The following is a 16,678-nucleotide window of genomic DNA, read 5'->3' as shown; positions in this document are numbered from 1 at the left end:
CGTGTATTTTACCATTTGCTTCAGAGGAGAAACCAAACTGCCACGAATGACTTATCGTCGAATAGATACCTTGAGGATTGATTCTAAACAACGTTTGCCATGTTTCTGTCGATATTATGGAGTTAATTTGGAAAAAAGTTTGGCGTTGTAATGACTGAATTTTCGGGTTTTTTTCTTAGTCAAACGTGATGAACAAAACGGAGCGAGTTCTCCTACACAAATAATCTTTTTGGAAAAACTGAACATTTGCTATCTAACTGAGAGTCTCCTCATTGAAAACATCCGAAGTTCTTCAAAGGTAAATGATTTTATTTGAATGCTTTTCTTGTTTTTGTGAAAATGTTGCCTGCTGAATGCTAGGCTTAATGCTATGCTAGCTATCAATACTCTTACACAAATGCTTGTGTAGCTATGGTTGAAAAGCATATTTTGACAATCTGAGATGACAGTGTTGTTAACAAAAGGCTAAGCTTGTGAGCCAATATATTTATTTCATTTTATTTGTGATTTTCATGAATAGTTAACGTTGTGTTATGGTAATGAGCTTGAGGCTATAATTACGCTCCCGGATACGGGATTGCTCGACGCAACAGGTTAACAGGTCCAATACAGCAAATGAAAGAAACATCTTGTTCATCTACCCATCGTGTCAGATTTCAAAAATGCTTTACAGCGAAAGCACAACATATGATTATGTTAGGTCATAGCCAAGTCAAAAAAACACAGCCATTTTCCCAGCCAAAGATAGGAGTCACAAAAAGCAGAAATATAGTTAAAATGAATCACTAACCTTTGATGATCATCAGATGACACTCATAGGACATCATGTTACACAATACATGTATGTTTTGTTCCAAACAACTGATTTGTTCCAAACAGGTCTCATGAGCCCCTCCTTTATAGTAGAATCCTCAAACCAGTTTCTAAAGACAGTTGACATCTAGTGGAAGCCGTAGGAAGTGCAACATAACCAATATCCCAAAGTATCTTCAATAGGGATTGAGTTGAAAAACTACAAACCTCAGATAACCTGAGAAAAATCCAACCAGGAAGTGGGCTTTCACCTGCCATATGAGTTCTGTTATACTCACAGACATCAGTGTTTTCTATCCAATACTAATAATAATATGCATATATAAGCATCTGGGACAGAGTAGGAGGCAGTTCACTCTGGGCACGCTATTCATCCAAAAGTGAAAATGCTGCCCCCTAACCCAAAAAGGTTCAACACATTGACAGGTCAGGTCAGGGATCATTCATCAGTGATTTAAAAATACCAATCGGGACAAGTTCTTCCAGTTTAAAAGTATTTTGTAAGGCGTTCCAAGACGATGGCATAGAGTACATAAAAACCCATTTTACGAAATTCAGTTAAGACATTTGGAACAGTTAGCAGGATAAAGTCCAGTGAAAGAAGAGAGTACCCACCACATTTCTGAACAATAAAAATGCCCAAATAAAAAGGTAGTAAACCCAAAATGGCTTTGTAAATAAAAGTATGCCTGAGCCTACGAGTGACTAGAGAAGGCCAGCCAACCCTGGTATACAAAGTGCAGTGGTGCGTAAGGATTCTATAGTTTAAAATAAATCTCAAAGTGCCATAGTAAAGGGTGTCAATTGATCTCAAAACACTGAGCGGAAGCATTCATATATAAAATATCCCCATAGTCCAGTAAAGGCATAAATGTAACTGATACTAGCCTCCTGGCTTCAAAAGAAAAACAGGCCTTATTCCTAAAATAAAATCCCAATTTCAGCTTAAATCTTTTTGTAAGTTGTTGAATATGCAATTTAAAAGAGGCCGTCATCAATTAAAATGACAAGATATTTACATGAGGTTACAGCCTCAATCTCCTTGCCCTGACGGGTAGTAATAGGCGAAAGGTTCAGAGGTCTATTTCTTGCGTTAGAAAACACCATTAGTTTAGTTTTGTCAGTATTGAGGATAAGCTTCAATTGACACAAGGTATGTTGAACAGTATAAAAAGTAGTTTGCAAGTTCTGGAAAGCTTTTGTAAGAGATGAGGCACAACAGTATCATCAGCAGGAAAATGAAGTTGCGCATTTTGGACATTTTTGTCTGAATCATTTATATAAATAGTGAATAAGAGAGGACCAAGTACAGAGCCTTGGGGCACACCATTAAAGACAGACAATTTAACAGACATAAGCCCATCAAATTGAGTGCACTGAGTTATAGCAGGCAGATAAATAGCAAACCATGCAACTGCATGCTCTGAAAGACCTACACTTGACAATCTCTGCCTTGGTATAGCATGATCAACTGTATCAAAAGCCTTAGAGAGATCAATAAAAAGTGAGACACAGTGCTGTTTTTTTATCAAGGGCTTCAGTGATATCATTTAAAACCTTCATGGCTGCTGTAATTGTGATATGCTTCTTCCTGAAGCCCGATTGGTACATTGATAAAATAGAGTTAGTAAATAAAAACTCTTTTAGCTGTTCATTCACAAGGGTTTCAAGTATTTTCACCAGGGGTGACAGCTTTGAGATGGGCCTATAATTATTTAACTTCTTGGTGACAGGGGGGCAGTATTGAGTAGCTTGGATGAATAAGGTGCCCAGAGTAAACTGCCTGCTACTCTGTCCCAGATGCTAATATATGCATATCATTAGTAGTATTGGATAGAAAACAGTTGAACGTTTCTAAAACTGTTTGAATGATGTATGTGAGTATAACATAACTCATATGGCAGGCGAAAACCTGAGAAAAATCCAACCCGGAAGTGGGAAATCTGAGGTTTGTAGTTTTTCAACTCTTTGCCATTCCAATATACAGTGTAAATGGGGTCATATTGCACTTCCTAAGGCTTCCACTAGATGTCAACAGTCTTTAGAATGTTGTTTCAGGCTTCTAGTGTGAAGGAGGGGGGAATGAGAGCTGATGGAGACAGGTGTCTGGCAGAGTGCCACAGGCTCTGAGACGCGGTCACGAGAGAGTTAGCTCTCGTTCCATTGCTTTTCTACAGACAGGAATTCTATTGAACATTTATGATAAAAACATCCTAAAGATTGATTCTATACTTAGTTTGACAATATAACTTTTTGAACTTTTCGTCCATCATTCTGCTGGACCTGAACGCGCGTTTGGATTTGTTTACCAAAAGCGCTAACAAAAGAAGCTATTTGGACATAAATGGACATTATCAAACAAATCAAACATATATTGTTGAACTGGGATTCATGGGAGGGCATTCTGATGAAGATCAAAGGTAAGTGAATATTTCTAATACTATTTCTGACTAATGTTGACAACACAATATGGTGGATATCTTTTTGGCTGCTTTGTTGTCTGAACGCTGTACTCAGATTATTGCATGTTTTGCTTTTTCCGTAAAGTTAAAAAAAAATCTGACACAGCATTTGCATTAAGGAGAGGTATATCTCTAATTCCATGTATAACACTTGTATTTCATTTTCATTTTCAACATTTATGATGAGTATTTCTGTGAATTGATATGGCTCTCTGCACAATCACCGCATGTTTTAGAACTACTGAACATAACGTGCCAATGTAAAATTATATTTTTTTTATATCAATATGCACTTTATCTAACAAAACATACATGTATTGTGTAACATGAAGTCCATGAGTGTCATCTGATGAAGATCAAAGGTTAGTGATACATTTTATCTCCATTTGTGCTTTTTGTGACTCCTCTCTTTGGCTGGAAAAATGGCTGTTTTTCTGAGTTGGTGGTGACCTAACATAATCGTTCCTGGTGCTTTCGCTGTAAAGCATTTTTGAAATCAGACACTGTGGCTGGATAAACGAGAATTTCATCTTTAAAATTGTGTAAAATACTTGTATGCTTGAGGAATTTTGACTATGAGATTTTTGTTGTTTTGAATTTGGCGCCCTGCACTTTCACTGGCTGTTGGCGAGGTGGGACGCTATCGTTCCACATATCCCAGAGAGGTTAAAAGAGTTGGATCTCTGTTAGGCATGAATAGGTCATGGCACACAACGATGAGAGCCTATAGGGAGGTCAGAGACCTGGCAGTGTGGTGCCAGGACAACACATCACCAACAAACAATCATGGTCCAAACAGACCAATACAGTTGCGAAGAGGGCACGACAGCACTGTTTCCCCCTCAGGAGACTGAAAATATTTGGCATGGGTCCCCAGATCCTCAAAAAGTTCTACAGCTGCACCATCGAGAGCACCGTCTGGTATGGTAACAGCTCGGCATCCGCCCATAAGGCACTTAGAGGGTAGTGCATATTAGAGGTCGACCGATGATGATTTTTCAATGCCGATACCGATAATTGGAGGACCAAAAAAAGCCGATACCGATTAAATCGGACGATTTAATATTTTTAAATATATTTATTTGTAATAATGACAATTACAACAATACTGAATTAACACTTATTTTAACTTAATATAACACATCAATCAAATCAATTTATCCTCAAATAAATAATGAAACATGTTAAATTTGGTTTAAATAATGCAAAAACAGTGTTGGAGAAGAAAGTGAAAGTGCAATATGTGCCATATAAAAAAGCTAACATTTAAGTTCCTTGCTCAGAACATGACAATATTCCCAGGTAAGAAGTTTTAGGTTGAGGTTATTATAGGACTCTCTCTCTCTACCATTTGTATTTCATATTGACTATTGGATGCTCTTATAGGTACTTTAGTATTGCCCGTGTAACAGTATAGCTTCCGTCCCTCTCCTCGCCCCTACCTGGGCTCGAACCAGGAACACATCGACAACAGCCACCCTCGAAGCAGCGTTACCCTTCGCTCCACAAAAGCCGCGGCCCTTGCAGAGCAAGGAGAACAACTACTCCAAGACTCAGAGCGTGTGACATTTGAAACGCTATTAGCGCGCACCCCACTAACTAGCTAGCCATTTCACATCGGTTACACGAGCCTAATCTCGGGAGTTGATAGGCTTGAAGTCATAAACAGAGCTGCTGGCAAACGCACAAAAGTGCTGTTTGAATGAATGCCTACGAGCCTGCTGCTGCCTACCACCGCTCAGTCAGACTGCTCTATCAAATCATAGACTTAATTATAGCATAACACAGAAATATGAGCCTTAGGTCATTAATATGGTCAAATCCGGAAACTATAATTTCGAAAATAAAACGTTTATTCTTTCAGCGAAATACGGAACCGTTCCGTATTCTTCCTAACGGGTGGCATCCATAAGTCTAAATATTCCTGTTACATTGCACAACCTTCAATGTTATGTCATAATTACGTAAAATTCTGGCAAATTAGTTTGCAACGAGCCAGGCGGCCCAAACTGTTGCATATACCCTGACTTTGCGTGCAATGAACGCAAGAGAAGTGACACAATTTCCCGAGTTTAATATTGCCTGCTAACATTAATTTATTTGAACTAAATATGCACGTTTAAAAATATATACTTCTGTGTATTGATTTTAAGAAAGGCATTCATGTTAATAGTTAGGTACACATTGGTGCAATGACAATGCTTTTTTCGCAAATGTGCTTTTTAAATCACCCATTTGGCGAAGTAGGCTATGAGTCAATGATAAATTAACAGGCACCGCATCGATTATATGCAACGCAGGACAAGCTAGAAAAACTAGTAATATCATCAACCATGTGTAGTTAACTAGTGATTAAGATTGATTGTTTTTTATAAGATATGTTCCATTTTTATTTTTTACCGATTGTTTTACCGATTGTTTTACCGATTGTTTTACCGATTGTTATGAAACCTTGGAATCGGCCCTTCCGATTAATCGGTCGACCTCTAGTGCATATGGGGGAAAGCTTCCTGCCATCCAGGACCCATATACTAGGCAGTCCCAAAAATTGTCACCCAAGTCATAGACTGTCCTCTCTGCTACCACATGGCAAGCGGTACCGGAGCAGCAACTCAAGGACCAAAAGGCTCCTTAACAGCTTCTACCCCCAAGCCATAAGACTGCTGAACAATTAATGAAATGGCAAACCGGACTACTTACATTAACCCCCCCCCCCCCTTTGTTTTTACACCACTGCTACTTGCCGTTTACTATCTATGCATTGTCACTTTACGCCTACCTACATGTACAAATTACCTCAACTAACTTGTACCCCCACACATTGACTCAGTACCGGTACTCCATGTATATAGCCACGTTATTGTTATTGTGTTCATTTTCATTTTATTTCTCACTAAGTTTATTCAGTAAATATTTTCTTAATTATTTCTTGAGGTGCATTGTTGGTTAAGGGCTTGTAAGTAAGCTTTTCACATTAAGCTTGTATTCGGCACATGTGATAATTAAAATTGGATTCGATTTCACCATGGAGGCCAATGGTGACTTTAAAACACAGTTTAATGGCTGTGATAGGAGAGGATGGATCAACAACATTGGAGTTACTCTACAATACTAACCTAAAGGGCAGAGTGAAAAAAAGGAAGTTTGTACAGAATAAAAATATTAAAAAAATATGCATCGTGTTTGCAACAAGGCACTAAAGTAATACTAAAGAAAATGTGTCCTGACTACAAAGTGTTACATTTGGCAAATCCAATTCAACACATTACTGAGTACCACTCTCCATATTTTCAAGCCTAGTGGTGCTGCATCATGTTATGGGTATGCTTGTAATCGTTAAGAACTGTGGAGTTTCTCAGGATAAAAAAAGGAATGGAATGGAGCTAAGAACAGGCAAAACTCCCAGAGGAAAACCTGGTTCAGTCTGCTTTCCACCAGACACTGGGAGATCAATTCACCTTTCAGCAGGACAATAACCTAAATACACAAGGACAAATCTACACTGGAGTAGCTTACCAAGAATACTGTGAATGTTAACGAGTGGCCGAGTTACAGTTTTGACTTAAATCTACTGCAAGAACTAGAGCTTGAAGAAGTTTGAAAAGAATACATTGGCAAATGTTGCACAATCTAGGTGTGGAAAGCTCTTACAGACATACCCAGCAAGACTCACAGCTGTAATCGCTGCCAAAGGTGCTTCTACAAAGTATTGTCTCAGGGGTGTGAATACTTATGTAAATGAGATATCTGTATTTCAATTTCAATACATTTGCCAACATTTCTAAAAACATTAATTTTGTGATTATGGGGTGTTTGTCCATTTGGAATTCAGGTTGTAACAACAGCGTGTGGAATAAGTCTAGAGGTATGAATACTTTCTGAATTTTGTTGCAGATAAATGCAGATGAGCTTCATGATTTACAGAAATTCAGTGAAAACCCACACTAAGACACAGTTCTATTAACATTGCACATATGTATATACTGTACTCTATACCATCTATTGCATCTTGCCATCTTTATGTAATACATGTATCACTAGCCACTTTAAACAATGCCACTTTTATATGTTTACATACCCTACATTACTCATCTCATATGTATATACTGTACTCGATACCATCTACTGCATCTTGCCTATGCCATTCTGTACCATCACTCATTCATATATCTTTATGTACATATTCTTCATCCCTTTACACTTGTGTGTATAAGGTAGTTGTTGTGAAATTGTTACTCGTTGGTTATTACTGCATTGTCGGAACCAGAAGCGCAAGCATTTCACTACACTCGCATTAACATCTGCTAACATCTGTATGTGACAAATAACATTTGATTTGATTTCATGTAGCCTAATTTTGGTCAGTTAATAGTCTACAAACTGATCAAGCAACATTATGGACTATAATGATCAAATTAAGATCCTACATCTGTATGGGAAATATTTAGTACTCTAAAGTTTGAGAGTGTCACAGTGAAAGGAATGTGGGCTTTAGTTTGTACACTGGGTCTAAGACACCATGTCATCTTTGTTCGTTAAATCGCCTCTGGTTTCACCAACTCTTCTTTCTCTAACTTTTGTAGTGAGGACATTGACATGCAGCATCAGGCCTCAGAGCAAGGCTGCAGCCAGAGACTCTGTGACCGACACCTGGGAACTTTCCCAATTCCTCCTCCCTCTATTCCTCGCGTCCTCTTTCCTCACCTTTTTAGGAGGACAGATTAGCACTCAGAGGCCTGCAGAGAAAATACCCCCGCTGCAGAACAAAAGACAGAGTTAGACCCATCACCCTGGCCAGGCAGAGATGTGATTCCCCCATTCACTACTATTATTCATTCACCCTCCATCCCCACACACCATCCTTATTTCCTACATTCAATTAAGATAAATAAGGAATCAGTGAGGGAGACACTGGGGCTTTGGGAAGAAGAATTCCACAGGGTCGGATCTCTGCGTGGTGGAGTGTACAAAGTAGCCCCTTACTGAGCATTTCAATAGATCCTGTACAAATCCTCATTGGGGCCTGAGGATTTGAACAGTGCAGAATTCAAAGCAATTAAGATGTGCAGTGATCCCACGTCACCTGACCTTTAGAGTTTTGTTAGCTGAAACAAAGGAAGAGAAGAATGCATTCCATCTAAAATGGCAAGAACATGTTGGAACACAATTAAAAAGCCAGCTAAAATATTCTTCCCCTGACAAATTATAATCCCACCCCCCTATATGTAGGTCTACTCACACTAAAATGCTTTCTGCGGAGGCTACTGATGCTACATCTCCCATAGACTACTTCATCCAAAGCCATCCAAAATAGCTTATTTGGAGGGCTATTTGGAAAGCACAACTGATATCCAATTGCAGTGTTCAGAAGCCAAGAATAAGTTAAGTCAGTTCAAACTCCCACTGCTATCCCAGGAAAAGGATGACCCTTGCCTTGAGAATGGCCAGTGTCTGTCGAGACAGCCGTGTGTTGACAGAGTATGTGTTGGTTGGAGACAGGACATTCTGGAGTCTCAGAGAAGGGATGGACACCATGACTAATATGTTTCCAAAACAGACAGACAGAAGCATTTTTGCCACCCCCAGTTTGGTTTCTTCCAAGGGAAAGAATATGTTTGCATTATTTCAGTCATGGTCTGCTCATATCAAATACATTAATAAGCAGGGTAAAATCTGAGCGCACACACACGTTAACTGTTAAAGAGAGTAAGCAAAGCAACAACATTGTTGTTCTCTCACTCAATCGCTCTTTTTCTCAGAGTCTAAGACATGGCCGATATCGCTCCTTTAGTCTCCCGGCAACTGCAGTTTAATTTAATCAAACAGGAACTGCAAACTTAAGAGGATTGAAAGGTCACACTGTGCTGCCAAGTCACAACTTGCTTCCTTCAGTCAGTCATTCGCTGGCTGGGTGGATGATATCCATGATATTCCTGTCAATGTTGCAGAGAGACATGCCACTGGGCTAACTAAGCCTTAATGCAAAAACCCCATGATGCATCTGTCCACAGGCTGGAATTACATCCTGTTACAGTTGTGTTGCATCATTCACATGGTGTCCATGACATGACAGCCAGATCACCTGTACATTAGGAAGGATGGGAAAGGTTCACTTGGTCACTATCAGGCAAAGCTGCAAACTCAAAGTCCTAAAAATCAGTTTTTATAACCAACCCCAACTTTTGATAAACCAAAAAGCGTATTTCCGTTTATATACATATTCACGATATAGCCAATTTTGACTTTCCAGTTTGGCCTGATAGTGCAAATCCATAGGAAGCCAGGAGGTCTGAGAGACTCACCGTGTCTCCGATCTTGAGGTCGGCACACTTCCTGAGGCCTGGTAGGGGCTGTCCGTCCTGACAGGTGGCTGTGAAGGACAGACTGAGGTCTTCAGGTTGATCCCACACGGTCAGCTCCACTTTGGACCGGATGTTCTGGAGGGAGGACACACAGTCAGAGAGAGAGAGAGAGAGAGATTGGATGAACTCACAGAGACATATGCCATGAACACAAAAAGAGACAGACACACACTTATGAATAAGTACTTTTGACATTTGCATCAAAGTAGTAAATATGTCATTTATTTGAAAACAAGACAGATGGTCCACTGGTCAACTATCCAAACATGTCTGATCAAAGACTCCTATCAATAGATCACATGAGCATTAAAGTATGTGTGTATATTAGAGCTGGCACAGAGGTTCCCTGGTGGTTTCCATACTATTTGAATGTTAAATGCTTCCAGTACCCCTGGCACTGGATCCACTCAGAACCACCACAACTCAGCATTTTAGAATGAAACCAGTAAGAGCCTCTTATTTAATCTGTTAGCAGGCAGGGTGGAAAACAGAGAAAAAGATAGTTGGAAAGAGCGTAAAATGCCTTGGTTAAGCAAGATTTATACAGGTCATTCTGTCTTCTGTAAACTTCCTCCAAACCCACAGCAGTTCGGTTGGCATGGATGGATGTGGAGCGCGTGCGTGTGTGTCATAGCGTGCCTTTGCTGCTACATGCCAGCCTTATCTGTACTTTATGTGCGTGTTCACTCCAGCGCATAAAAGCTACAGAACTGTGGAAGGGGGTAATCAGAATCATGCCCGACTGACAGATACCCATGATTGATCTATGCCCTGTTTTGGCCTGTACTGGAGAAAGAACACAATGAACTGATAACAAAATGTGTTGAAATAACTAAAATGCTTGTGTTCAAACTTCACAATACTCAAAAAAGATACAATTATGATAGGAACCAAAATGTGGTGCCATCTGCCCATTGTGTAAAGTGAACAGAATGTAGGCTACTTGGTATATAAGGGTGTCAGGTAGCCTAGTGGTTAGAGCGTTGGGCCAGTAACCGAAAGGTTGCTGGATTAAATCCCTGAGTTGACAAGATAAAAATCCCACTGTTCCTTGGTAGGCTGTCATTGTAAATAAGAATTTGTTCTTTACTGACTTGCCTATTAAATAAAGTTTATTTTTATTTTTTAAATACCATAATTATCAGTTGTTAAGGACACGAGTTGAGTCTACTCTGCAAAATCAAGTTGTAGTTCCTCTCAACCACAGGAAGGAAAAAATGCTTGACTGAAGAAAAAAAACACTGCTTTATTGGAAAATATTTTTGAGGATAGTTGACTAAAAACAGGCAAATACTTTGGTTTTAAAATATTCAAAATACATGGAGAAAGATTCGTTCCTCCCTTAAAATGTTGTTTTCTCTCAACTAGTCAACAAAAGTGAATTATATAACTGCTTTCCAGCAGTGCATTGAAGGCTAAATCTGCCATTTCAACAGTCTGACTGCCACTTTGTTTGGTAAGCTGAGGTATGGGGCTGGAGAAATATAGCCAAACCACTCTCAAATCACAGACTGTGATTTTAAGATCCCTAAATGGCCAAACCAGAGCCACAGTGTCAGAGTACTCACTCAGTGATCTAGGGTCAGGTTTTAGTCAACAGACCACAACACAAAAATACAAGACAGGATGATTCCATGCTTTGAGAATGGATTATGAGAGAGTGTCTTCTGTGACAATTAAACACTAACGTCAAATTAGAATTCAAGACCATTTGAGGCCCCTGCTTAACTTGGGTAGAATGAAGATTATATATACATTTATCATGACCCATAAATTGAAGATGTGTTTTTGTTGATCTTTCCATAAATGTAAATTGTAAACGAGGACAAGATGTAAATCTCCTAGCACACGAGTCTATAGCCGTTTATTGTGTTTAAAATACACAAGAATCCCTTCTAGAACCCTTTTCAGGCCCTTTGAAAACCTTTCCTTCAAATAACTGGAAGAATGGAATCTATTTCCTGTATGGAGGGGGCTGGGGAGTAGCAGCACCACAGTGTCTCAGGCAGGATTTGCGCCATAAACCTGCTTCTTCTTCAGTAACCATAAAGTGCTAGTGCAGAGTTAAAGACAGTGCCGTAGTGTGAGCCACAAGTAGAGTAAACCCCAGACCACCACAGCAAATAGAGGGGTAGGGTGAGGGTCTCCATATCACCAGAGCAAATAGAGGGGTCGGGTGAGGGTCTCCATATCACCACAGCAAATAGAGGGGCAGGGTGAGGGTCTCCATATCACCACAGCAAATAGAGGGGCAGGGTGAGGGTCTCCATATCACCACAGCAAATAGAGGGGCAGGGTGAGGGTCTCCATATCACCACAGCAAATAGAGGGGTAGGGTGAGGGTCTCCATATCACCACAGCAAATAGAGGGGCAGGGTGAGGGTCTCCATATCACCACAGCAAATAGAGGGGCAGGGTGAGGGTCTCCATATCACCACAGCAAATAGAGGGGTAGGGTGAGGGTCTCCATATCACCACAGCAAATAGAGGGGCAGGGTGAGGGTCTCCATATCACCACAGCAAATAGAGGGGCAGGGTGAGGGTCTCCATATCACCACAGCAAATAGAGGGGCAGGGTGAGGGTCTCCATATCACCACAGCAAATAGAGGGGCAGGGTGAGGGTCTCCATATCACCACAGCAAAGAGAGGGGCTGGAAAGGGTCTCCATTTCCAATGCTAAAGCATAAAAATTCAACACTTCCTCTTGTCCTCTAGAGACGGGGACATGTTCAGTAGGCCTCACAGTTTTGCAATGGAAAACAAAAATGACAGGTTCAGGGTATACCGGTCTGTTTCCTGGTTTCAAAACGTGTTCAGCCAACTGTCAATCCATTTCAGAAGAGGACAGCTGAGATACTCTTTCCCTCTCAAGCGCATACACACACACACCCTGTGCTCTAAATGGGAGAGAACGATCCTTTACTTACATTGTAGGCGTTAACGATGAGTTGGATGATGTTCTTGGAGTCCTGATCCAGAATCTCCACTGTAGTTCCAGGTATCAGTGCTGTGAAATTCTGCATAAACACCAGATATTGTTTTAATTCAGATAAACAAATATAACAAAGCAATACAATATCAAAGGCCACCATACACACCGAAGTGTACACACCAACGTGTACACATCATACACAATGTGTGTACACTATACACACAGCTACTCTCAATCCTGAACATGAACACATTTTATATATATATATATATATATATATATATATATACACACACACACACACACACACTGCTCAAAAAAATAAAGGGAACACTAAAATAACACATCCTAGATCTGAATGAATGAAATATTCTTATTAAATACTTTTTTCTTTACATAGCTGAATGTGCTGACAACAAAATCACACAACAATTATCAATGGAAATCAAATGTATCAACCCATGGAGGTCTGGATTTGGAGTCACACTCAAAATTAAAGTGGAAAACCACACTACAGGCTGATCCAACTTAGATGTAATGTCCTTAAAACAAGTCAAAATGAGGCTCAGTAGTGTGTGTGGCCTCCACGTGCCTGTATGACCTCCCTACAGCGCCTGGGCATGCTCCTGATGAGGTGGTGGATGGTCTCCTGAGGGATCTCCTCCCAGACCTGGACTAAAGCATTTTTTTTTTGGTGGATGGAGCGAGACATGATGTCCCAGATGTGCTCAATTGGATTCAGGTCTGGGGATTTTTTATTTATTTTTTTATTTCACCTTTATTTAACCAGGTAGGCTAGGTGAGAACAAGTTCTCATTTGCAACTGCGACCTGGCCAAGATAAAGCATAGCAGTGTGAACAGACAACACAGAGTTACACATGGAGTAAACAATTAACAAGTCAATAACACAGTAGAAAAAAAGGGGAGTATATATACATTGTGTGCAAAAGGCATGAGGAGGTAGGCGAATAATTACAATTTTGCAGATTAACACTGGAGTGATAAATGATCAGATGGTCATGTACAGGTAGAGATATTGGTGTGCAAAAGAGCAGAAAAGTAAATAAATAAAAACAGTATGGGGATGAGGTAGGTGAAAACGGGTGGGCTATTTACCAATAGACTATGTACAGCTGCAGCGGGCCAGTCCATAGCATCAATGCCTTCCTCTTGCAGGAACTGCTGACACCCCCCACCACATGAGGTCTAGCATTGTCTTGCATTAGGAGGAGCCCAGGGCCAACCGCACCAGCTTATGGTCTCACAAGGGGTCTGAGGATCTCATCTCGGTACCTAATGGCAGTCAGGCTACCTCTGGCGAGCACATGGAGGGCTGTGCGGCTCCCCAAAGAAATGCCACCCCTCACCATGACTGACCCACCGCCAAACCGGTCATGATGGAGGATGTTGCAGGCAGCAGAACGTTCTCCACGGCGTCTCCAGACTGTCACGTCTGTCACATGTGCTCAGTGTGAACCTGCTTTCATCTGTGAAGAGCACAGGGCGCCAGTGGCGAATTTGCCAATCTTGGTGTTCTCTGGCAAATGCTAAACGTCCTGCACGGTGTTGGGCTGTAAGCACAACCCCCACCTGTGGACGTCGGGCCCTCATCCCACCCTCATGGAGTGTTTCTGACCGTTTGAGCAGACACATGCACATTTGTGGCCTGCTGGAGGTCATTTTGCAGGGCTCTGGCAGTGCTCCTCCTGCTCCTCCTTGCACAAAGGCAGAGGTAGCGGTCCTGCTGCTGGGTTGTTGCCCTCCTACGGCCTCCTACACATCTCCTGATGTACTGGCCTGTCTCCTGGTAGCGCCTCCATGCTCTGGACACTACGCTGACAGACACAGCAAACCTTCTTGCCACAGCTCGCATTGATGTTCCATCCTGGATGAGCTGCACTACCTGAGCCACTTGTGTGGGTTGTAGACTCCGTCTCATGCTACCACTAGAGTGAAAGCACCGCCAGCATTCAAAAGTGACCAAAACATCAGCCAGGAAGCATAGGAACTGAGAAGTGGTCCTGTGGTTATCACCTGCAGAACCACTCCTTTATTGGGGGTGTCTTGCTAATTGCCTATAATTTCCACCTGTTGTCTATTCCATTTGCACAACAGCATGTGCAATTTATTGTCAATCAGTGTTGCTTCCTAAGTGGACAGTTTGATTTCACAGAAGTGTGATTGACTTGGAGTTACATTGTGTTGTTTAAGTGTTCCCTTTATTTTTTTGAGCAGTGTATACATGCATACATATATGTATATATATATTTTTTAAACGTACCTTGTAAATGACATAGAGCCTTTTAGTCACAGCGAAGATGAGATAGATGTTGTTCTCCGCCAGCTTCTCTCCCAACAGAGCCAGAGAGGGATAGTCCTGCAGACAGTCAGATAGATATGCATGGAAGAGGATGTTAGAGCCATTTCAAGTTCATTAGTTTAGCTTCCAGCTCACCCAGGGAAGGGAAGTCATTGTTCCTCTGATTCCAGTGTTGTCTTTACACGAGTCCCCTGACATTTCATTTTTCACCAGCAGAACGAAGTCAGAAGTGATTTAGACCTATTTATTTACAGCTCTGCACAAGAGCTGTGGATTGAGGAGCAAATCCTAACTTCCACTTGAGTCAAAGATACACTATAGTCAAGGCATGACTGAGTGAAAATGTTTAAGCATTTAATAAGCAATCACTTAATCTCAATCAGATTTGAGATTTGTCTTCAGTAGCCTTTATCATTGTGTACATACGAATCAATCAACAGTGAGATTTACAGTTGAAATGGCCCGTGAGGTTCACCGATTTTCCTGAAAAACACAGTGCTGTTCTGGGAAGCACCCATTCTTCCATCCCACATTCAGATGAGATGAGGGTAAACATACTTAGCCTGTTTGGGGATTACTCAAGCTGAGGATCCATTGGTGTTGAAGTCTGATTTGTGTTGGAGTACCTCCACTGAACTTAATGTGTTGAGACGTAACAGGACTATCGAGTCCAGAGCACCAAATGACACACAGCAGATCAGCAAATAAAACTAGAGGAAAACATTGCGATTCCAGGAGAATACAAAAAACTTTCATTCACTTAATCCATGTTCATATCATTGAGTTGGATTGGTTGAAATGAGCATGATGTTTATTAGGTTTTTATTGCATTAGTTCTTCAGACTTCAAATAGTGCTAGCCATGTAAACAAACCGTGCAGAAAAATATCTAGTTTATGTGATGCAGTCTCATCATACAAAATCCAAAACCTTAATTTCCAGAACAAAAAAAAGTTCACATGGCTTGTACCATTTCTTTGTGTCCACTCTTAAGACTGCTGAGCTCTCACCCTAACTGCGGTCTAAATTAACTCCCAACTAAGTGAACGTCCCTGAGTTCATTAAAGCTTTACCTACAGCACCCTATGGCTCTTCGTAGATAAGTAGCAGCAATAAGACACGAAGTGAGTTCCCAATAAAGTCAGTTGGACCTCCACTAGGAGCAGAGCCAGGCAGACTCAGGGAACTAGCATACTTCAGTTTACATTGCATTCCTCCTTACCTAAATTTAGCCTTGCTCTGGCCATCAAAGTATCAGACCAGCAGTTAAATGCTTTGTGTCTGGAAGGTTGAGTCATTTATGTTCGCTTTACCTCAAAGCAATCCATCTGGACCAAGTCTATTCTTGAGAGCTGCTGCTTCAGTATGGAATTTTAGCCTAATAATATATTACACTGACAATGTGGGTAAAAAAATAACCATTTGAAATAGGTTACAAGGCATAGCGAGGTTTGACTGTACTCTATAATTGTGTGTGTGTGTGTTAAATAACATAGCTAATCATGTTGTATACTGCTGTACAAACTTTCTATTCATGTACTGTCCATACATACCATCATATACATACATATTGATATTTCGGACACTGACATTGTTCAGATATTTTTTAATTTCTTTATTTACATTTGTGTGTATTGTTCGGTATTACTGCCCTGTTGGAGATAAGTGCAGAGAAATGCTTATGTTTCAGAGATAGAATACGTGTAAGCTGCCAATAACATGATGTTATAGCCGAGATGTATTATAAGCTAGCTCTATAGTTATTTTATAGCTCTAGAGTAACCATGC

General features: G+C 40.7%; 1 protein-coding gene across 1 annotated transcript in view; it reads right to left on the bottom strand.

The window, feature by feature from the left end:
* Positions 1 to 16,678, bottom strand: part of LOC115110682 (integrin beta-5-like) — a 96,603-nt gene that overhangs the window by 52,797 nt on the left and 27,128 nt on the right. Inside the window, exons 7-9 of the mRNA XM_029636528.2 lie at positions 14,853 to 14,948; positions 12,566 to 12,655; positions 9,578 to 9,712 (exon numbers count right to left, since the gene is read on the bottom strand). Of these exons, the coding sequence (XP_029492388.1) occupies positions 9,578 to 9,712; positions 12,566 to 12,655; positions 14,853 to 14,948 (321 nt within the window). The remainder of the gene's footprint in view (positions 1 to 9,577; positions 9,713 to 12,565; positions 12,656 to 14,852; positions 14,949 to 16,678) is intronic.

Source organism: Oncorhynchus nerka, linkage group LG3, assembly GCF_034236695.1.
Source record: "Oncorhynchus nerka isolate Pitt River linkage group LG3, Oner_Uvic_2.0, whole genome shotgun sequence".
Classification (NCBI taxonomy): domain Eukaryota; kingdom Metazoa; phylum Chordata; class Actinopteri; order Salmoniformes; family Salmonidae; genus Oncorhynchus; species Oncorhynchus nerka.
Note: the sequence above shows the minus strand (reverse complement) of the source record. Positions and strands in the feature narration are given on the sequence as shown.